Source organism: Arvicanthis niloticus, chromosome 3 (assembly GCF_011762505.2).
Source record: "Arvicanthis niloticus isolate mArvNil1 chromosome 3, mArvNil1.pat.X, whole genome shotgun sequence".
In the NCBI taxonomy this organism is placed as follows: Eukaryota; Metazoa; Chordata; class Mammalia; order Rodentia; family Muridae; genus Arvicanthis; species Arvicanthis niloticus.
The window spans coordinates 125,804,317-125,829,116 of NC_047660.1; the positions used below are offsets into that span (position 1 = coordinate 125,804,317).

A 24,800-nucleotide genomic window follows, 5' to 3' on the forward strand; every position below is an offset into this window, starting at 1 on the left:
TCAGAAATTCAGAATGGAAGTGCAAGAACTTCGGAAAATTGCAAAAACAAAGACTTACTATGTAGAGAAGAAAGCTGGATACGCTGTCCGTCATTCAGACTTAGCTAAAGCAAGATCCAAAACAAAACAACAACAACAACAAAACCACAAGCAGGCAAGAGGAAGTAAAACTGTCCCTGCTTGCATAGGACAGGATACTTACTATAAAGACCCCAAAGATCCTACCAGAACACTCTTGCATCTGAATACTTTCATTAAAGTATACCAGGATACAATGTTTATATTAAAAGCCTAGTAGTTATATACCAATAATAAACCACCAAATAGGGAATCTGGGAGAAATTTCATTCACAATTCTAATACAAATAAAAGAAATTAACAACAAAAATAAAGGTAGCACTAACCTAACCAAGAAGATGAAAGTCTTTACAATGGAAATCTCAATGGAAGAAAGAAAATATTGAAGCCACCAAAAGGTGGAAAAGGCTGCTTAAGTTAATAGATCAGAATTCATACTGAGAAAATGACTTACAAGAGCAATTGACATACTCAATCTACCTCCCACAATAATCCCAGCAATAGTCTTCATAGAATTAAAACAAACCAAAAACAACAAAACAAAACACAAACAAAACCCCCAACAAAACAACAACAACAACAACAACAACAACAAATCTGATTAGATGGAAGCACAAAAATCTTAGGTAGAACAGTGCTGGAGGATCACAGTATCTGATCTCATATTATGTAATCATAGAAACAAAAAGACTATGGTACCAGCACTCATATAAAAATTGGAAGTGACGAAGATGACCCAGAATTAAACACACACAATTACTAATTACACACAATTACAGCTAATCTTTGGTAAAGATGTAAAACATAAACAAACAACAAAAATCAAAACAAAAACAAGAACAAAACCAAAACTATACACCAAAGAAAAGACAACTAGTTTAACAAATGGTGCTAGAGTGGGTAAGAACCCACCCCCAAAACCCTACATCCCAGAACTGCAACTGGGAGTCTGGGGCACTCAGGACTCATCACCCACCCAAACCCCTGCCCTCCAGAATACTACTCCCCTTCTACCCTTGGCTTGGTCCTTTTGGCTGGGGCAGACTCCTAGCTGGTCTGCTTCCATGAAGACACCATATCCTGACCCATCCTAGAGGTACCATTGCACCCAGAGCAGCGGAGGAACCAGTGTATTCAGAGCTGCAGAGAATCTGCTGCACTCAGAGCAATTGAGGAAGCTGGGATCCCGGGAGCTCTAACACACCCAGGATCATAGAATTTCAGGATCCCAGAGGCAGCCTGAGTCTCAGGAGCTCTTCCACCCAGGAGCTCAGGATCACAGCTGAACTCTGAGGAGTTCTGACACAAGCAAGATAACTGGAAAGACAAGCTTCAGTCAGAGACAGTGAGTGTAGGTAGCACCAGAGATAACCAGATGACTAAAGGCAAGCACAAGATCACAAGCAACAGAAACCAAGGTTACCTGGCATCATCAGAACCCACTTCTCCCACCATAGCAAGTCCTGGACACCTCATCACACTGGAAAAGCAGGATTCGGATTTAAAATCACTTCTCATGATGATGATAGAGGACTTTAAGGAGGACATAAATATCTCCCTTTCTTTAAGAAATACAGGAGAACACATGTAAACAGGTAGAGCCCTTAAGGAGGAAACACAAAAATCCCTTAAAGAATTGCAAAAAAAAACCACAAACAAACAGGTGAAGGAATTAAACAAAAGCATCCAGGATCTAAAAATGGAAGTAGAAATAATAAAGAAATCACAAAGGGAGACTACCCTGGAGATAGAAAACCTAGGAAAGAGGTCAGGAGTCGGAGATGCAAGTATCACCAACAGAATACAAGAGATAGAAGAGAGAATCTCAGATGCAGAAGATACCATGGAAAACATTGACACAATTGTCAAAGAAAATGCAAAATGCAAAAAAGCTCCTAACCCAAAACATCCAGGAAATCCAGGACACAATGAGAAGACCAAACCTTAGGATAATAGGTATAGATGAGAGTGAAGATTCTGAACCAGAAAAGAAATTCCTCCTGTCACATAATAATCAAAACACCAAGTGCACAAAATAAAGACAGAATATTAAATGCAGTAAGGGAAAAAGGCCAAGTAACATATAAAGGCAAACCTATCAGACTTACACCAGACTTCTCACCAGAGACTATAAAAGCCAGAAGATCCTGGACAGATGTCATACAGACTCTAAAAGAACACGAATGCCCAGGCTACTATACCCAACAGAACTCTCAATCACTATAGATGGAGAAACCAAGATATTCTATGACAAAACTCAATTTACACAATATCTTTTCACAAATCCAGCCCTACAAAGGATAATAGAGGGAAAACTCCAACACAAGGAGGGAAACTACAACTTAGAAAAAGCAAGAAAGTAATTTTCCAACAAACCCAAAAGAAGAGAGCTACACAAGCATAATTCTACCTCTAATAACAAAAATAACAGGAAGCAACAATCATTTTTTCTTAATATCACTTAACGTTAATGGACTCAATTCCCCCCCAAAAAAGACATGGACTAATGGACTGGATATGTAAACAGGATCCAGAATTTTGCTGCATACAAGATATGCACCTCTGCCGGGCGGTGGTGACACACGCCTTTAATCCTAGCACTTGGAAGGCAGAGGCAGGCGGATTTCTGAGTTCGAGGCTAGCCTGGTCTACAGAGTGAGTTCCCGGACAGCCAAGACTATACAGAGAAACCCTGTCTCAAAAAAAAAAAAAAAAAAAAAAAAAAAAAAAAAAAAAAAAAAAGACATGCACCTCAGTGACAAAGACAGATACTATCTCAGAGTTAAAGGCTGAAAAACAATTTTCCAAGCAAATGGTCCCAAGAAACAAGCTGGAGTAGTCATTCTAATATTGAATAAAATCGACTTTCAACCAAAAGTTATCAAAAAAGATAAGTCAGGACACTTCATACCCATCAAAGGAAAAAATCTACCAAGAAAACTCTCAATTCTGAACAGCTATGCTCCAAATGCAAGGGCACCCACATTCATAAAAGAAACTTTATTAAAGCTCAAAGCACACATTGTACCTCACATAATAATAATGGGGGATTCCAACACCCCACTCTCAGCAATGGACAGATCATGAAAATAAAAACTAAACAGAGACACAGTGAAATTAACAGAAGCTATGAACCAAATGGATTTAACAGATATCTATAGAAAATTTCATCCTAAAACAAAATAATATACCATTTTCTCAGTACCTCATGGTAGTTTCTCCAAAATAGACCATCTAATTGGTCACAAAACAGACCTCAACAGATAAAAAAGATTCAAATAATCTCTTGCATCCTATCAGATCACCACGAACTAAGGCTAGTCTTCAATAATAACAAAAACAATGAAAAGCCCACATACATGTAGAAACTGAACAATGCTCTACTCAATGATGACTTGGTAAGAAAGAAATAAAGAAATTAAAGACTTTTTAGAATTTAATTTAAATGAAGGCTTGTCATACCAAAACTTATGGGACACAATGAAAGCAGTGCTAAGAGGAAAACTGAGCTCTAAGTGCCTACAAAAAGAAACTTGTAAAGAGAATACCCTAGCAACTTGACAGCACACCTGAAAGCACCAGAACAAACAGAAGCAAACTGAAGGAGGGGCCATCTGGAGACCATTCCACCTAGGTATCTATCCCATGTGCAGTCTCCAAAGGCAGATGCTGATATGGATGCCAGGAAGTGCATGCTGACAGGAGCATGATATAGCTGTCTCCTTAGAGGTCTGCCAGAGCCTGACATATACAAAGGCAGATGCTCACAGCTAACCATTGAACTGATCATGGGATTCTCAATGGAGGACTTAGAGAGAAGACTGAAGGAGCTGAAAATGTTTGTGGCCCCATGAGGAGAGCAACAATACCAATCAACCAGAGCTCCCAGGGTCTAAACCACCAGCCTGGGAGCACATAGGTAGGGACCCATGGCTCCACTGTATATGTCCGGCATAGGTCAGAGAGGAGGGTCTTGGTCCTGTGAAGGCTGGATGCCCCAGTGTGGGGGAATTCGGGGGTGAGGAGTTGGAAGTTGGTGGGTGGGTAGGGACACTTTTTCATAGAAGCAGGAAAGAGGGGTGGAATATGAGTTTTCTGGGTCGGGGAGAATTGAGAAAGGTGATAACATCTGAATTGTAAATAAATTATCCAATAAAAAAAAAAGAGAAACAAAAAAAAAGCTAGATTTCTTTTTAAAAGAAGAGAAGCTAGAAAACTGGATTTCCATTTGTAGGCAGAATGAAATTAGATCCATATCTTTTACCTTGAAAAAATAAAAATACATTTCTGTAATGTGAGACCTGAAAGTTTATAAGTGCAAGAAGAAAAATGGTGAAAACATTCCAAGGTATAGGCATAAGCAGGGCAGTCCTGAAATAGATTCCAGTAGCACAGGAACTGAAGTCAAGACCATTTACAGGGGATTATATGAAATTAAATTTATATAGCAAAGAAAACGATCACTAGGGTTAAAAAGTCACTTATCTGATGGAAAAAAAACATTGCCAACATAGCATACAGGATTAATACCCAGAGAATAAAAAGAGCTATAAAAATTAAACATCAAGCCAGGCGGTGGTGGCGCATGCCTTTAATCACAGCACTCGGGAGGCAGAGGCAGGCAGATTTCTGAGTTTGAGGCCAGCCTGGTCTACAGAGTGAGTTCCAGGACAGCCAGGGCTACACAGAGAAACCCTGTCTCAAAAAAAAAAAAAAAATTTAAACATCAAAATGCTACACTCTAACCAAAAGTACATGGACAAATGAACTGAATAGGAAGATCTCAAAAGAAGAAATACAAATAAATCCCCCAAAGATCAGCATCTCAGCCACTAGGGCAACGTATATTAAAACTTCTTGGGATTCTGTATCACCCAGAAGAATGATTTTCACCAAGAAAACAAATGGTAGTGTATACTGATGAACATGCAGGGAAGGAGGAACTCTGTTCACAGTTGGTGGGAATTTAAATTTGTGTGGCCACTAGGGCAATATGCTTGCCATGAAATTATGTATACACACTCACTGCCTCCGACTTACATGACTTACAGTCTTGACTTTTTAAAACTATTACATTTATTTATATATGTATTTTTTTTACATGTGTGCATACTTGTATGGCATGACGTGTATGTGGAAGTCAGAGGAAAACTTTGGGAGTTGGTCCTGGAGATGAACTCGGGTCATCAGGCTTGGCAGCATGTATTCCTATCCACTGAACCATTTTGCTGGTTGTGACTTATACATTTATATGAAAAAACTAAGTAATATGTGACTGGGTGACTCATTGGTTGTATAATACTATAAAGCTGTTAAAATATCAGCTGTTCAAATTGTATTGAAGGATCCATAAAACTTTCTATATTCATGATTACTTTGAAATTTAGCTTTATTTATAAGAATGAAATTAGAGAAAATGATCTACAAATTAGCATTTTTTACTCACAGAACCACAAACTAAAATATAAGATAAAATCAAGTCTTTATTATTTATATTTATTCAAAAATAGGCTTGGCCGTGATATGCTGCTATATAGCAGGAAAGCAGGAGATATTAGAATATCAAATGGATTTTCCTTGATAAGTCTATTTTACAGACAAATAATTCTGAAGTACCTTTGCATTGTTTTCCAACTTTTTACAGTTTTACATGACAGATGATGGTTGCCATGGTTAATCTTGATTGACATCTTGATTGACTTGGGGAAGGAATAGGAGAACAGTGAAACCTCTGGGCATATCTGGGCAGAGATAGCCATAGGATCAGATCCTGATGACTCTGTCTCAATTGCTCTGGATGGATCTGGCGTTTGACTAGACAAAGCGTAAATGGCACAATGGTGGGAGCTGAAAGCAGGTAGACATGTACCTCTGAAGGGTCTCTGGTCTCTCCTTACTCCGCTCTGCTCCATGGCTGCCCAGGGTGAGTGAGTGGTTTTCCTCTGCTGTACTATTCAGTTTTCTATCTTAGCAGGCTCAGAAGTGACAGACAGCTGAACATGGATGGAAACCTCAGAAACGGAGCCAAAGTAAATCTTTCCCTTTTTAAAAGTGTTTCTCTCAGGTATTTGTCAGAGTGACAAAAAGTGACTGACAGATAAAAGGCCCTTTCATTGTTTATTTCTGTGACTCAGACACCTGCCCTTGACAAAGCCTGTGTCATGTCCTAGGAGGAATATGGTCACCAAATGGTTGTCACTATTTAAATGTAACATTAATTACTTTTGAGAGACAGTGACTAAGCTTGCCTTTACTGTTTACGTGTCCAGACCAGGAGCCTCAGAAGAAAGTGTTAATACCCACTGGCTTCAGAGTGCATGCTTGGATGTTACTCCCAAATTCCATACTGTTGAAAGCTTCGGTTTTCTCCATGCAACAGGAAAGTTATGAACTGTAAGGTTATGTATGATCTAAATTTTAAAAATGTGAAGAGGCCAAGAGGACTTTAGGGCATACTACAGTGCATATTAAATGTTTGTTCTTACCCTTATATTCCATGAATAAAGACAAAAACATATTCTATTTAAATACAGATATTGCCAAATCATTGAATTAAATTGTGTCATATGACACATGAAAGTTTATGATTATTACCTTAAAACATCTTTAATAAATCTATTTTTGAATATAAAATAATCAGAAATTCTAGAAAACAGCAAATAATTTTATGAAAGTATCCAGATGATCTTTCTAAGTTTGGCATGAAAACAAGGATGCAAAGGCAAATAGTAATACTTAAATACCCAAAAGTGTAAATGTATATATACATAGGAAAGTAACTTTAAACTCTATTGAAAGACTACAATTAGGAAATACTTGATCTATAGATGCCTGGCAATCTAGGTATGTATAAGATTTCTATAAACCAATGTGAATCCAACAAAGATGGGTAAAGGCCATAAGCAACTCACATAAGAATGATAAGGCAGAATAAAATACTCATGTAGAAAATTTGCTTAATTAGTAACTGTGAAATGTTAATTTATGCATGATATTAATTTTATCTATATATTTCCCATAGAACATATAACAAGTTAGATAATCTCATGAGCCATAATTCAAATTTTTGCTATTGAAAAGCACTAAAACTATACACTGTGTTTTCTGTGACAAAGTGGAATTATATTAGAAATTAATAGTGACAAATGACAGAAAACATTTGTTCCAGGTATCTGAACATCACACTACTAAATCATGTGTAGGTCAAGAAGAGGTACCAGAGGGAAGAAAAATACACAGAAGTAAGTAAGATGAAAATGAAACATTCCAAAACCCATGGGATTTGGCTAATACATTAACAATATTAGTAAAGAGGAAAAGGCTTCTAGTCAGTAATTGATGCTCCTGTTTCAGAACATAGGAAAAGAAGAGCAAGAGATTCAAAGTAGAAGAAAGGCAACAATACATATAAACAGAAACCTGTTGATTTCTGAAACAAAACCATAAAATCAAAGAGATGATTTTTCAAACTGTCCAGCAAAATTTTCTCTTTTAAAAGATGGGCAAGAGGGTGGGAGGACAGATCACCAGTATGAGAGATGAGATTAATAACATCTGTCTGTACTCCAAAGGCATCTGTCTGTAAAGTATCCAAACAGCTCTCCAAAGATTAACTTAGTGACATTGATCAATACCTGGAAAAGGAAACCACTACAATTTGCGGAAAGAGTAATAGAAAATTTAAAACTACAAGAGAAATTAAGATTATAATAAAACACACCTCAAAATAAAAATTTCTAAGCTTAGGTGGTTTTTCGGGAGAATTAGATGGGCTATTTAAATAATAAACAAACTCAATTTTATTCAACCTCTTCAAGACAATAGAAAATGACTTCCCATTTATTTTTTTCTGAAGCCAGAATTACTCTGATTTCAAAACCTGATAAAGGAATACAAAAAAGGGGAAAAGCACAGACTAATATTTCCATTGAACACAGAAACAAAATCTTCAAAGGAATATTATCAAACCAAGCCAGTGATGTAGGAACAGCATTATGAGATACAACTAAGTAGAATCTATTTCATCTATACCAAGGCCACCAACACAAAAAAAGCAGTCGGTGCAATCCACCCTGCTAACAGGCCACAGAAGGTAAAGTTTATGAGCACATCTCTTGATGCAAAAAAAAAAAAAAAAAAAAAAAAAAAAAAAAAAGCATTTGACAGAGTCCAACATCCACTCAAACTTGCAGTATGCCAGAAATATAGAAACATCATCTATATGATGCAGAACATTGTAACATTAAATAAAACAACTTCCCACCAGAGTCTATGTAACAGTAAAAGACTAATTTTGTCTTTTTGTTCAAGATTGGTAAAGAATTGGTAAAGGTAAGGATTCAGGCTCTTATGACATTTATTTTATGTAGTTCTGGAAGTGTTTTTTTTTTTTTTAAATACTAGCCACAAACAGGAAATAATCAAATGTTAATGGTATGTCTATGTCATGGAATACTACTTAGCAATGAAAATTACTATCATAAATTCTGTAGCAACTTGATAGGTTTCAAAGATATATTACTCAAGAAAAAGAAGCAATTCCACAAAACTGAATATTTATATGATTCTGTTCATATTACATTGTTGAAATTATAGAAGTATAGATATGAGAAATGGATTGGTAGCTTTCAGGAATTGAGAAGGTAATTGAGGGTAGGAGAGCATGGGTGGAACTGTAGAAGGCGATCGAAGTGTCCTGTGAGAAAGTGGTCTTTCTGTGTCCTATATGAGCCATCCTACATGAATGCGAAACATTCTGGATCTGCTTTTGTACTGTAGATTTATATAGTGTCACCATTAGGGGAAACTGGATAAAGGTTACAAGGAGTCTTCCATCATAATTTTTATGAAGACACATGATCCTGCTATTATCTCAAAATAAATTTTAATTAAAAATACAAAACATAATAAATGTTATGAAAAGTGGACTTCTCAAGAACAATTTTTTTTTTTTTAAATAACAGATTGGTTTAAAAATTGAAAGGAAAATATGACAGTAACTAGCAATTTAAAAACTCAATGTGTTTTGATTTACCACTCTACTTTTAGGGCTTCATCTTGAAATTAATTCCTTCATAAAGATGCTCATTTCTACCCCTGCATCACAGAAACTTCTCTTTGCAACAGACAGAGACCGTTACAGAAAAGCACAAGTGATCAGAATGGATCCCAGTCCAAACTGATAGGTTTACAACATAATTCTTGTTCCTAAGACTCAGGGAGTTTTGCAGAAGGGGTGTAAAAAGATAGTAAGAGTCCAAAGCAGGGGGTTTGCTGTGAGATTCTGTCTCCTAGACATGCCAGAGAAGATACGTCCACAATGTCTCACCAACATGGCTTCCTGAACATGACTTGAAGAGGATAACACCAGCAGGCATACTGACATGAGTGAGAGTGAGCCTAGGAGGTCTTAACAATACACGGAGAACTACAGGCAGCTAAGGAATACTGAGAGAGGATAGATAGTCTTCCATAGGTAAGAGAACACCAATCAGCAATACCAAATGATCAGCCCTGGAAACATATCTATCTATCTATCTATCTATCTATCTATCTATCTATCTATCTATCTATAACATTATACAGGCTGACCAGGTTGTACTTATGTATCACACACACACACACACACACACACACACACACACACACATACACATATACATGTATACATATGTAACAATAATTAATGAAAAAGAGGCAGTGAATATAAAAAAAGATTAACCTGATAGTACATGACAAAATTTGAAAGAACTATGTAATTAAGTAATAATTATGTAATAATATTAGAATCTCAAATTTTTTTTAAAAAGATCAGATGGGGAAAATACTCATTTTAGCATTCAATGTATACAATCAATAGTATTTTGAATTATAGACAGATAACCGTGCCCATTATCAGTAGGTATAAGGTATTCTCCTATACTAATATAAATGAACATTTTGTAGTCATTTCAGAGAAGCATGCAAGCAGAAATGACTAGATAAACAAAAATGACTTATTATCAGATGAACGTAGCAAGTTCTGAGCAACACTTTTCATTCTCTTAACATAAACTATTTATGCACTGCACAAGAACAGGAGAAAGTAACAGAACCAATGGAGATCAAGGTGTAGCTAGTTCTCCATCACCCCCACACTGGGGCTGGAGTAGGAGGAGAAGATAAGAATCCATTACTCTGTACTGTATATAGTTCTGAATTATTCTCCTATTTTATTAGACAAACTTGTTGCCTTTATAATGAAATATGACCATAAGACAGTGGGTTGTAGCAATAGTACAGGCTTTTACAGTCAAAGACACACTTTTCCCATCCATAATTTCACCAGCAAACTTGTGAGGTAGATAAGCCAGTGTGTGAAATGAGAAAATGGGATTTCCCAAAGATCAGCTTACTCCAATGGGAAGGGATAGAATCTAGCACTCCATGCGTCTTGTAGGCTAGCTTTGTGCTTACGCTGCATATGTCTTTTGCTCACTCATACTCTGCCTTTTCTAGTGAGGTACCCCTTCTCTTCCTTTCTCTCTGCCTTCTTGCAAGCTGTCAGTCAAGTCCATGTCTTTCAAGAGCTTTTGGAGTAAGAGTGACCCCTTCTACAAAAGCAAGGTAGGGCCTTGCTTTGCTTTTGCTCAAGGAGACCTTGGGTGGTGTTGTAGGCTGGACCCACAATTCTTTTTTGTTTTCTCCCCAGTGATGTGGGGTGTAGATCCCTGGTTAAAAGGGTCAACTCAGTGGTTTACTATGTAGCTTAACATCATCTTCAAGTTACAAATGAAGAAAACAGTATTAATGCAGCTAAGAACAGAATCACAGAAGTACACAAAATTCCTATATCCTTTTTTATCCAATATTTTATTTATTTACATTTCAGATGTCATTCCTTTTCTCCATTTTCCTTCCCTAGAAACCCCTATCCCATTCCCCCTCCTCCTTTTTGCTTTTATACCATTTTAATTACATGTGAGTGTTAAGGTCAGTTCTAGTTTGAGGAACTAACAATACAATAGATGTAAACACAAGGAACAAGCAAGACAATAAATCCACAAAGTCAAAGAACACAGGACAATAAACAGTCCCATGATCATTCCCATGATCACTGTTTCTAAGGGTTTATCAGTATGTCCAAAATATCTGAGCCTATTTTCCTGTCCTAGCCCAAAGTCATTTTCATGCCTGAAGCCCACTTCTTTGTTCTAGCCTAAGATTTAGATTCCTGCCTGAAATTACTTTTTTTTTTTTTTTTTTTTGTTCTAGCCTAGGATTTAGATTCTTGCCTGAAATTACTTCTTTGTTCTAAATTAATGTCAGATTCCTGCCTGCAGTCCATTTCCTTGTCCTTGGCCAATGTCAGATTCCTGCCAGGCAGCCCCAAAATCTCTCCACATCTCCCCCTTTTTTACTGCATAAACCAGATTGAGCCTGTTTTAGCTGGTTCTGACAAAAATGCCTTCCTTACCCATTGTGGAATATGCATTATCAAAAGCAATGTACTTTTGTCTTAGGTTGGTAAAGCTCTGTGCAGAATCTTACCCATCTTTGGCTTGCCAGCCTGTGAAATTAATAACTCTGTCTGGGGGAAATTACTTTATCCTGAAAGGATAGACAGAAAAGAAATCCCTTTATCCTTAAATGGGGAACTATATGCCCAGAAGTGAAATCCTACTAGACAACTAGTAATGGGTTAATAAATCCTTACCATGTATAGATCATTTTAAAAAGCCAGTTCTATTTCTATTCTTTTTCTTTTTCTACCAGCATTGGGTTTTGTGAGCTCTTGTTAAAGGGGGACTTCACTGAGAACTTTAGTCCAACTACTCAGAAGTGAAGTGAGTTCTAGGCTAACGTGTGCTACATAGAGACAGTGCTTCACAAGAAGGGGAAAGGTGGGGAGAAGGAGATGATTTGAACACTGTTGATGTCTTGTGTGACCGTGAAACTATAAAAGATAAACATTTTTATCACCCCTTTGACCTCCCACTAAGACTTTTGGCTAATGTCTGATTTTTCTTATGTTAACCAAAGGGCAGGTTTTTCTATGCAGTTAAAGAATCAAGACTAAAATTTTGAAACTTGATCAACAGTTGTAGTCTTGTTTATGATCTTTCACTGTAAATTATCAGTTAGGCTGTCTCCTATTAATCATGCCTTGAGGGCCAGAAAGGAAGCATTTCACTGTATCTTTTGTGCCTAGAGACTGTTCTCTTCAGTTAACCTTCCTGAACAAACCCTGCAGCAATCATTTCTTCTGCTGATGGGGGGGGGGGGGAGGCATTCTGCTGTTGTTCACTCCATCATCCAAGCCAGCGGGTGGCATTATAATGTATGCATTTTGTCTTCCTGGTGGTTGAGGGGTTCAAAGGTGGGGAAGATGTCCTCTAAAGAGGTCAGAGCTACCTCTGAGATGAGATTCTGAAATTAGATGAAAGGGTTTCCATCCTAGCAACCCTTAAAAAATACATAGAAACACATCTGTCCCTTATTTTTTCAGCTTGCTTCATGGTGAGTCACTCAAGTTTTTAAAACCATACAATTACACATGCTAACAGCAGGGGAAAAGAGTAGATAATAAACCTGGCAGGGGTAATTTAACCAAACCATGTGTATCCATGGTTTATATCAGTAAGGGAGACTTAAGAATTTTTAAAAGATATGTGTACATACATATATGCTCACATGCATACACAAATTTCCCAGACAAAAATACTATAAAATTGTGTGTATACACTCAAACACATGAACACACACACACACACACACACACACACACACACACACACACACACATCTACTGTAGCTAGTATGCTTAAAGATGAATGCAAATAGTATTTTATTGAAAAATTTAGAATGGTTATAGATTTAGAATAGAGGTAGAATTCACTCTTATGCCCTAGGTTACCATAGTCTCATTGTTTGATAAAGAAATGTTTCCTTCTGTGAAAATTATAAAAGAAATTTAACAGTTTACAAGCCCAAGAATACTAGTGGTATATAGAGTATTGGTTTCTTAAAGAAAATGAATAGTTTAGCTTACTATATACACATAATTTCACATGACACTGTTTTGTTTGCTAAACTCATACTATATAATAAAAATTTTAATATATACAAGTATATGCACATACACAAATACACACATGCACATTTGTAATTTGTTCTGAAGCCAAGATTTGAAAAAAAATATCTAGAGACTTAAACATAATGGAAGATTAGCTACACACTGTGAACAAATGAAGGCATAGAACTAATTATAGATGCAGTATCTCTTGGGAGAAGCAATCTATATAGCGTTTGGACCCAGGTTGCTTCTTCAAGGCATTCAACCTTTCAGATATTAGGAGAGACTTAGAAGCACACACGAGACCCTAATTACCTAAGATTCCCCATCTGAGAGACTCCTGGATTTTGACATTTATCCTTGTGTGTGTTCATATGTGTTTGTGTGCATATATGTGTGAGGATGCATGTGTGTATTAAGGTCAGAGGACAGCCTCAGGTGTCTTTCCTCAGACATCATCCATCTTTACTTCTGAGACAGGAAGTATATTGGTCTGGAGCTTGGCAACTGGGCTAGACTGGTTTGCCAGTGAGCCCCATGAATTCACTGGCCATTTAACCTTAGTTCTTGGATTATAGATATGCTCTATCATACCTGATTTTACAATTTTTATTTTATTTAATTTTTGCTTACATGAGTGTGTGCATGCATGCATGCCTCTCTCTCTCTGTGTGTGTGTGTGCCTGCGGTGGTTAGGTGAGGATGTTGGATGCACTGAAGCTGGAGTTACAGGTGATTGTGACATGCCCATTGTGGTTTCTGATACTTGTGAAGAGAATGAGAACTCCTAACCATGCAGCCACCTCCTCACATCATCAGCCCCACCTTAAATGTGAGCTCTGTGGCCCAAACTCCAATTCTCATGCTTTCCAAATAAGCACTTTACAATTGAATACCTCCTCAGATGCTAGTGTTTACTCTTACAAAGTAGTTCTCACAGTATTTTTGTCATTAATTTACTATAGGATAAAAAAATCAACTTCTTAATTTTTCAATGACTATGATAAATTTTGCATTCAAAACTTTATTTTAAAATTATATATTTAAAAACAGTTGACAAAAATTTAAAATGCTAAGACCTTTATTGTATGCAATTGCTATTGCCCTTTCTTAAACATTACCAACTTCTTTGTTTCATTTCTTTCTTGTTCAGTGTAATAAAATATGCATTAAAGTTATTTTTTACCTGCACTCTTTTGGGCCAGAGTCCCAGACCCATAGGAAATTAAATATTTATATATTAGTTTATTATGCATATACATGCAATTTATGCATAGATAGACACTATATACTAATTTCAACAATCTTAGAAAATTATAATATTCTGAAACATCCATTATTGATACATAGTGCTATTTCTTTCATGTATTCAGTTGCATGCAATTGTGTAATGTATTGATTCTAGAATATTTTAAGCTACATTCTTGCACCCAAATATGATAAAGATCTTAGTTTAGTGACAACTGTAAATTTAGAGGGTTTGTATTCTTTTCTCAATCAAGAGGAGGAAAAGAGAGAGAGAGAGAGAGAGAGAGAGAGAGAGAGAGAGAGAGAGAGAGAGAGAGAGAGAAGGGAGATTGGCAGGATAGAGTGTTCAGAGGATCAACATTATTCATGGATTTGAATTTAGGACACATTAAAAAATGGATTCATTCTGGAACATTGTATTCTAAATATATTTTATTTTATACACATTCTTTAGTTTCAACAAGTTCTCTATGTGGTACATTTCATTGATACCTTTCCTTTGGCTCTTATGCATCAAATGCTTGTAATGGAGATTAAAGGTTAATTAAAATGTTAAAAATATTCTGAGTTCATGACAATTTAAGAAGCATTGCCAAGCAGATTACTTTAGACAAGCTCTAACTCTGGCCTATTCAGCTAACAATTTCTCTAGACTGTGAATTGTCTGATATTAAGAATGGTAGCTCATTCAGTCAGCACTTAATGTAAGATGTCCGCCTTCTTTTGTCTTTGGTTTTATGGTATAAGATACCTTAGGATGAAAAAAAAAAAAAAAAAGATGCCCTAGCATCATTGGGATGTTACTGAACTTCAGGGTATTTCGAATGAATCTCCTCCATCAAGAGCAAGCATGACTAGGTAGCTAAGCTCTGCAGGGTAGTCTCTACCTTCATTTTCACAGGCACCCTGAAGATGGCTCTGTCTCAGCTGGAGTCAAGGACACAGACAGGATATTTTGCTCCCTTTGGAAACCCAGACAATGTTGACATGGAGCTATTGTTTTTCTAGATAGAGGTTGAAAGGGGATCACAGATCCATGTCCCTCAAGATCTAAAACACCAACCTCTACCTCTCTTTGGCAAAGCCAACCAAATGGTTGAGACTAGTGGAATGGGAGAAGGCCACTTGCCTCCAGGAAGCAGGAAGTCAGTGTCTTCTGAAGCACAAGACAGCCTACCAGTTTTAGCAGAGTTGAAGGGTTTCATGTTTTCCCTATTGCTTTGCTTACATTTACAAAATTATTTGAATTTTAAAATATTCAGATTAGTTTCTATGACTGTATAATTTGCCATGTTTAGCCACTTACACATTAAGCCTTCATCAATCATGTTGGTGTGCTCATGAGTGAAGGGTTCAGGTAGACCTTGGTTTTTTTATTTTTATTTTTCCTGGAAGAGGCTGGAATCAACTTGTCATCTCCACTGTGGTCCTTTCAGGAGTGCCTCTCCAAAATTCACATGTCCACCGAGTTCAGTTCTGTGAGCTTTTACAACAGAAGACTCTGCTGTCTTCTGATTAGATTATTCTCAGTTCCAAAGACCCCTAAAGTTCATTGCCATATAGACTGTGCATGGATCCCTCACAATATGGATTTGTCCTTCCTCAAAGTCAACCAGATACTCTGACTTCAGACCTAGATGTTGGGACAGATTCCTGGACAGCTCTTTATCACCTTTGCCATATAGTCTAAGTGAGTAATAATCCCAACCTTTGCCAAACACATGGCTTGAAGCTAAGACTGGGTCACAGAGCAACACCTTTCAATATGGCCTATGAAACAGCGGAATCTCCCAGTTAAAAGCCACAAGCCCAGCCCTTCTGTCTTTCAAAGGACTATATCTACCTTCAGAAATTGTGGCTTCACTGGGAGTAGCTCTCACTCAAGATGTTGAAAGCAGCATATTGATCAGTTAGTGATAGTTTGTCTAAATGTTCTGATGACTGACTCCCATTCCTCAGAGATGCTGGGGAAATATGATCTGAACTGCTCAAATGTCCTCAATGGTGGCATGGGTGTAGATGTGGCTATCTCCCTTTAAAAAGAAAAAGAAAAGAAAAGAAAAAAAACCAAACGAACAGTAACACCTAGGTTTAAAATCATGCCCAGCTCATGTTTGACAATCCTTCTGATAGCCCAAATAGTATAAATTTAGTTGACGATAACAGAACAGATGGAAAAACATATGGCTTGTAGGTAGTCTGTGGTGGTTGGTATTTGCAGTACATTAGGGGAATTTATTTTATTTTGTCTCTTTCCTCGTGTAACTTTGTGATATTTTATCAAGTGAATTTTATATGTCTTTTGACTTATTTCTGTAGTAGTCCTAAACGCTTTGTGACTCGAACACACTATTTTTAAATAGTTGGTTTTATAACCACTTCAAAGCACAGACTGAAGTACCCAGGCAAGACCTTTGTTCAGGAGAACACTTCAGAGCCACTGGTAACTCGTGGACAGAGATTACACGTGTAAAACGGGTGAATGCTTAGGGAGACTAATTCAGCCAAAGCTTGTTAAAGATGGTCTGTCTAACTGAGATGTCGATTAGAACATGTATCTAACAGTACATCTAAACAATAGCTCTAGATTTAATATTGATCTTGGTAACTTCACATTTTCTAAAAAAAAAATGGTTTAAAAAATCATATATGCTTAAAATACTATGTTTTTTCCTGTTAAATGAATAAAGGAAATTTAGTATACATGAAAAAAAAAAGACATAAACACATTTGTTTATATACGACCTTCAGCTTGATTTCCTTTTAGGCTTGACAGTGGCCCTGAGAACCCTGATCACTTTGAAGTTTATCTGAATTGAGAAGCAACTTCCTGATGCTTGCCTGTTAGCAATTTTGTAACTTTTTTTTTAACCAAAAAATTTAAGCATTTACTTTTAAAATGTTTTTTTTTTCTTTTTTAAGCACACAAGACAAGATGAAAAGGTATTTCTCTTTAGAGGCAGTAAAGGATAAATAAAGGTAGACTTATCAATTGAACATACTTTAAATAAGTATGTGAAAATGCCTATAGCTGCTGGGTACTTAACAGTATGCCTGTATTAAAGTCACTTAACCTTGAATTCTTGGTAGATTTTCTTCTATCAGACTCTTTTAATTTCTCCATATGACATTTTCCTCTTTGCCTAGCCTCTGACATCAATGTATAGATCTCATATTTCTGGTTCTCTTTGGGAATAAAAGACTTTCTTTGGATTTTACATATGATAGTTCTCTACCTAGATGAATTTATTAGTCTTCTTTGTTACCCATGTTTTGAGCTTACTTTCACACATACAAAATCTGCTAAACTAGGTGAGAAGAAAAGACACAATATTAAATTGATTATCCCATGAACATCCATATAACATGCATTTCTGGCTAACAGCAAACAGCAGAACATTCCGTCTAGGCAGGCTCTGTACTTCCAATTAAGGCACATTTAGGCTTTACTAATTCTTAGTGTTTGGCTTTGATTTATTTTATTTTTTTTTTACTTTTTACAAAATAGATTTTTAGAGGAGTTTCTCACTCTGAATACATGGGAAAGTACAGAGATATCTCATATGTTTGTGCCTCTGTATATACAATTTCTCCATCCCTGTTATCCTGTACTGGAGACCTGCATTGCTTAAGGCCGATAAACATATATGGCTAGTGATTACTACCTAAGGATGGTGTCCATCAGGTACTCCAGAAGCATTCCTGCGGGCCTGTACATTTAATTGTATAATGTCGTTTATCCACCACTGGTATCAACCCAATGTCTTTACCATCCTACACAACCTCTGTGCACCCCCACCTCTCATCAGCCCTGAAACCACTCATTTGTTTCACCATCTCCACATTTTGACATTTACCAAAAAGTCCAGAATGCCAGATCCACTCGCTTACCTAGGGATACCTTGGTTACTTTCAAGTTTTGGCCAGTTTGAATAAAGCTACTAAAAACATCCATGAGCAAGTTTTTGTGTGGACTAAAGGTTTCAACTTCTTGGGAATTTCAACTCCTCTAGTACCTCTAGTGTTGGAAGAAACTGCCAAGCTATCTTGCAAAGTGGCTATCATATTTTGAATTCTCACCAGCAGTGGGTGAGAGCCCCAGTTTTCCCAAAGCCTTGCCATCACTGTCGATGGGAAGATGCAGCCACTCTTGTACCCGCAAGCCTTCCTGTCATCACTGAGCTCTAAGAAAGCTACATGATGCTCTCAGCAGCGACCTTCGGGGCCACTGTTTTCCATACCTGGGAGCACCACGTTGCTGTTTTAATCTTCATTTTTTCTGATGAAATAGGATGTAGTCTTTTTATATTTTCATTTATTGTCTTTGTTCATTCATCAGTGAAGTGTCAATGTTACTTTTTAAATTGTTTTAAATCAGGCTCCCCCCCCCATTGTTGAGTTTTAGGAGTTTTGGGGCATCTTTTATTGTATGTATCATTTACAAGTTTCCTCTCTAGCTTGTGGCTTATCTTGATATTCTCTTGGTTGAGTTTTGCAGAGATGAAATACAATTTACCATCTCTTTCTTTTGTGGCCCATAACTTTGGTGTTAGATCTAATAGGAAAATCACTAAAATCAAGGTCACTTAGTTTCAGTGTATCTGCTGGAATCTCATAGTCTCACGTGTCACACTGAGGTCTGTGGAGCAGCTTTTGTGTGAAGCAAGTAAGTCTGTGCACATTTTCTCTCCCCTCTTCCCCTCCCCCCAGCTTTGGTATGTTCAGTTCTTTTGGGTGTCAAACTGTTTCAGCATCACTTGTTGAAAAGATTCCGATTATTGAAATCCTACAATTCTCCAATAGCATATTTAATCCTATTTACAGGCAGGTACTACTGGTACTTACTTGGCTAAATTTTGGTTTTTTGATAAAATAATGCTATCACACAAAAGTAAAGTCAGTTGGGAATTTTTATTACTTGTTGTTTTAAAAATTTCTTCTTTTCTCATATAGTACAAACCAACTAGTTACCCCTCTCTTCTCTCCTCTAAGTTACACCCTCCCCTCTCCCCCATAACCACCACATCGTCCTCCATTTTCCTTCAAAAGAGAACAGACCTCCCAAGACTATCAACTGAACATGGCATAACAAATTACAGTAAGATTAGCCGTATACCCTCAACCCACACCAACGAGGCAACACAGTAGGAGGAAAAGGGTCCCGAAAGCAGACAGAAGAGTTAGAGACAGTTCTCGATCCCAGTTAGAAGTCTCACCGAACCCCAAGCTGACAGCCATAGCCTACCACACTCAGTAACTCGAATCTCTTCCCATCCCTCCAGCCTTTACCTCACACAGCATCACTGACCTCACGGAGCTTCCAGCCCAGGAGAAGGACCAGTCTGTGGTTTTGATAAATTGTTGGATAATTTTCCTATTCTCATGTTTACCCCATAGTTTTCAAAGATGATTTTGTTCCTCTCTAATTACCTTCCCTTCCACTCTTACCCACTTTCTCCTACTCAAAAGATGAGTGGCTCAATTAATATCTACTGGGGAAGGCTGGGCTACGTTTAGGTTTATAAAAATTGTGGTAAGGACACTGGCTTGAAACCTCTTTAATTTATTTGTAAACATCGTCTCATTTCACACTGCAAAGGTTGGACCCAGGAGGTAAGGGCTAGTTACCACTCGACAGATGTGTAAGGTGACCCCGGTGCAGCCATTTTTGCAGAAATGGCGATTTGACCTTGGCGTATTGACCACACTGCAGGTGTTCTTGTGGCCATCACAGTTCCATCTACTGACTTATCCACAGCTACTTTCTTCATCCTGCCGTTCATGCCTAACAGCACCGAGTCATTCTTCAGAAAGTTAGGCATCTGCCATTCTGATGACTCTGTGCCCCGCTGCTGTATTGGCTTTTAATAAAAAACAACAGAAGCTACAAACCCAGCCTTGTATTTTGTGCTAAGTTCATTTGAAATACATCTTTCCATTTTCCTGCTGATGTCATGAATTTGGTATGTAACTGGATTCGTTTATTTTAGAGTTTATATATTTAATGTATTCATTCATTAGTTCAGGGTTTTAGAGATTGTGTGGAGAAGTTCTTTTGGGGACACAGGCTGTGGAGGAAGTCGGCTGGGTGCCCTCTGTCTCTCGGAACTATCAGGATTTCACCTCAGCATCTGGCTCCCAAGTCTTCATTGGTAAAATCATATATCCTGAGTTTTGTTGCAGGATATTTAATCACACTGTGAGCCCTGAGATTGTATTGTTTACTGGAGAAACCTGTTTTTATTTGTGGTATGGTTCAGCCCTTCCACATACCTTCAACCCAATAGCTTTCTGCTTATTCTAAACAGGATTTAAAAAGTCAACCATAGATCAAGAGGTGGAGCGAGCAACCTGTGGTCAGGGAGTGAACATAGGAAAAAAACCATAGAGAGTAAGAGGAATTCAGGAGGATAGATAGAGAGGCACATAGGAAGTAGAAAGGAGGGACATTGGTTTAATGGAGTTTTGAAGACAGCATGGAGGAGAACTTCTTTTTGGGACTTTGGCTGTGAAGGAAGTTGTCTGAGTGTGTTCTCTGCCTCTCTGAACTAGCAAGATTTCACCCCAGCTCCCAGCTATTCATTGGCAAAATCGAATAATTGAGATTTTGTTAAAGAAAAAAAAAAAAAAAACAGCAGAGTTTTGCTTTTAGATTTTGTCTTTGTGATTGGCTTGCCTTAAACATAAAAAAATATTTTTGTGATTCCAAAGTAAAACTGTAAACTAAGAAAAAAGATGGGGAAAGGGAATTATGAAAAAAATAAATTGTATGAATTAAAACAAAAAAAGTACATTAATCAGGGTCTTACTTCTGCCCCATCTGCTTTTCTCTGTACCCAGGATTAGCATTTTCATTAGTTTTGGATTACTTTGATAGCATTTTCTTATTTTTGAAAATATAATTAAATATATGTATATGTACAGCTAATTATTACACATACACATATAAAACATATCTAAGAATGCAAGTATTTCAGGGCTAGAGAGAACATTCTATAGAAAAATGTATGTCAGGGCTGGAGAGATGGCTCAGAGTTTAACAGTACTGTTTGCACTAGGGTCGTGGTATCAATGGAACTGTCATTTATACCTGCTGGGAGAGGGGACATTGATTTTCTCCAGTGGAGTGACACTAGGTATCTCAACCAACTGGGTAGCTGACCAACATATAATGTGACTCCATGTTGGGAGCCGACTTTAAGCAGAAAGCGGCTAGAAAGCAGCTAGAAAGCAGCTAGAAAGCAGCTAGAAAGCAGCTATCAACTTTGCAGCCATCTGGAGCCATATACCCTGATAGAGACTTGTTTTTCAATAGCCTACAACAGCTGAAGCACACTCTGATAAATATCTTGTTTATCCCACATAGCTTGTTTTGCTGTTTAGTGACCCCAGCTGCATGGTTCACGTGGTAAAATGTTTTCACCTGTGTTCTCCTGCTTGTGCTTATAAATACCTAGGATTTCCTTGTAGTGGTGTGGTGTGTGTATGGTGGTCAGCAGGAGGTGTGAATGTAGTCTGTGGGAGACAGTAAAGGAGACTTGACTACAGATCCTCTGGCTTGTCTCTATTCTTCGCGTCTCTTCCCCTTCTTCCTCCCACTCTCTCTCTTGCTAAACCCTGACCTGAGGAACAGAGCGGGCTGTTAAAGTTTGGCACCCAAAGTGAGGCTCCAGTAAGTGTTACAACTCCATAGGATTTTTTTTTTTTTTAAGTCTTTATTTGGTTACAGTTTGGTGTTTTGTTTTTTCTTTTGGGGTGGTATTTTATTTCATTTTCCTACCTTTGTGGGGTTGTTATTATATTGAGTTTTTGTTTGCTTTTTGAGAAAGGACTAAAAGTTGGGTGGGGAGGGAGGAGAAAGATCTGGAAATACTTAGGGGAGAAGAAGAATATGGTCAAAATATATTTAAAATTAAAAATTGTTTTAAATAATATAAAGTCTAATAAAAATGGGGAGGAAAGAAAGTATCTTTAGGGATGACACTTGAAATCTCCAGTGAGTAAGGGGCTACTCTTTTGCTTTCCTGGGAACATTTTTGCACAGGACAGGAATGCTTCTGGCATAATGTTATTCAGTGATTGCCAGGAGCCCTAAGTGATTCTGTGATGTCACAGTTATAAGACTGACTACCTTTATGATGTCGTAACTTACTTCCATCTGTGTAGGACCTACTGAAGCGCCAATATAATCTGCAGAGTACAAAGCTGTTCAGATGTGAAGTCTATGTGGGTAAAGTGTACAGGATATGGCTGAGGCACCTTCGGAAATGCTGGATGTTTCCCCTAACAGTCTATCAACGGATTCAGAGACCTCTTCCGGTGAGCCTTGGTGTGACGACACAGGTCAGAAGGACTCAGACTTATGGGCTATTATTGAGGAAAGTGCATTTCAGGTTTTGGCTCAGCGATTCTTGATAAAGAGGCCACCTCATACCCTCTGTGCCTCAGAGCCAGATGAAGACAGTAACTTATTTTCAATGACCTTCCCCAGAAAACTCTGGAAAATAGTGGGAAGTGACAAATTTAAGTCTATTTGGTGGGATGAGGATGGGACTTACATAGTGATCAATGAAGAACTCTTCAAGAAGGAAGTGCTGGAAAGAAAGGCCCCCTTCAGAATATTTGAAACTGATAGCATGAAAAGTCTGGTTCGCCAACTTAATCTGTATGGATTTAGGAAAATGAGACAGAACTTCCAGAGATCTGCTTCTCTCCCTGACTTTCTGGCTGAAGAAAAAGGAATTTCTGCCTCATGTAAGTTACAGTTCTACCAGAATCCAAACTTTCTGAGAGATTGTCCCCATCTTATAGAAAAGATGAAAAGGAGAATTGGGATTAAAACAGTTTCTCGTGGAGCTGCTCCATCGCTTCCAGATTTCAAGAACAAACACTTCAGACCAGACTTGGGCAAAATGGATGACCATAGTTTGGGTGTAGCTGTCCAAACCAGTGAGAGAAGTCAGTTGTCCAGTTCTAGTATTTCAAATGTATATCTGAGACAGAAGCCTTCTCTTGCTCAAAGGGGTTCTGATACGAAGGATGTCATCAGAAGTGACTTTTCTCTTGCAACATCAAGTTCTTTCAGACCATCTGAAGAAATTCTAACACATCACCCTGCTCCCTTAAGTGAAGTGTCCTCTCTTCGTATGGACTCACAGAGAATCTTCACTCAAGCAAATGACAGCACTGTGAATTTCATTATAACTTCTATTTCTCAAAACCGCAGGGACATGTCTCACTTGTGGAATAGTTGTATTGAAATGCAGGGAGAGCCTTCCTTTCAACCTGGGTTTCCTCATTTTTCATCCAGTTCATCTACTTATTCTGACTCAAAAGCAAAAGGTGAACCCAAGTTACCAATACACAAGGAAAGAGTAGCATCTACCACATTGTCACCGACATCAAACCATCACCCATCTTCTTGAGGCCATCAGTTTTATAATTACCAACAGTCTACTTGGTTCTTTATGAAGACATTCATGATAGCAGAGATTAGAATTTATGTTGACAAACACCTGGAGTGTACCTGAGATTATCGTAATAGAACAATAAAGCTCTATGTACACCTTTTAAAAAAGAGTACTGGTTGGTCTTCTAGAGCACCTGAGTTCGATTCTCAGCATCCATAGGGCAGCTAACAATTCTCTGTAACTCAGTTCCAGGGGATCCAAAACCTTTTTTTGGCTTCCATGGTCAGGACATGGATGTGATGCAAGGCATACATGCAGGCAAGGCATCCACACATATAAAATAAAATATTCCTGATTTAAAAAAAAGATGCATATGTGTACAAATAAATATTGGTGAGTCTCTGTACAAATATATTTATGTTTTCATATGTAGAGTACATGCATACATAAATACACATGTATAGTGCATATTCAATTTTCAAAATGCCTAAAAATTACCCACTTAGCATCTTGCCCATCCTTTCCATTTTTCTTTTATGAATGTACAGATGTATCATAGTTCAATTAGTCAGTGAGCACAAAGGCAGTTTCTGATATTTTTCTGTTGTAGAAAGTATTGCAATAATGCACTTGGAGCCTTGGTTTTTTTTTTTTTTTCATTTTGTCTTTGAGTTGTTTAAAATCTTAAACTTCAGAGTTCTATTTCCTGAGAACTTCTCTTTTTCTAGGGAAAAAATAATCATTTCCTCTCAGGAAGAATTTGGAACTATCATATCTACATCTAAATTTTTAGGTGGCTTCCATTTTTAAACTTTCTTATATATTAAAAGAATATAGAGTAGGGGTCATACAAAGTATGTGGCTTTTCTATAATTCCCGAATCTGAAGTATTGTATAGTGTGGTGGTGGTTCGTTATGATCATTCTTATCTGTAATCTTCTAATCATCCATTTTTATGAGTCTATGTGTATGTTGCCAAGCATTCTCTTGAATATTTATTGAGAAAATAT

At 37.4% G+C, this 24,800-nt stretch overlaps 1 protein-coding gene across 1 annotated transcript; it reads left to right on the forward strand.

Annotated features, from left to right (window-relative positions):
* Positions 1–22,552: 22,552 nt before the first annotated feature.
* LOC117706277 (heat shock transcription factor, Y-linked-like) lies at positions 22,553–23,893 on the forward strand. The gene has a single exon (XM_034499176.2). It carries the CDS (start codon positions 22,627–22,629, stop codon positions 23,803–23,805), a length of 1,179 nt encoding a protein of 392 aa, XP_034355067.1. The 5' UTR covers positions 22,553–22,626; the 3' UTR covers positions 23,806–23,893.
* Positions 23,894–24,800: the final 907 nt, after the last annotated feature.

Bases quoted from the DNA above. Each gene is read 5' to 3' on its own strand.
- LOC117706277 (XM_034499176.2), top strand. From the start codon at position 22,627: ATGGCTGAGGCACCTTCGGAAATGCTGGATGTTTCCCCTAACAGTCTA.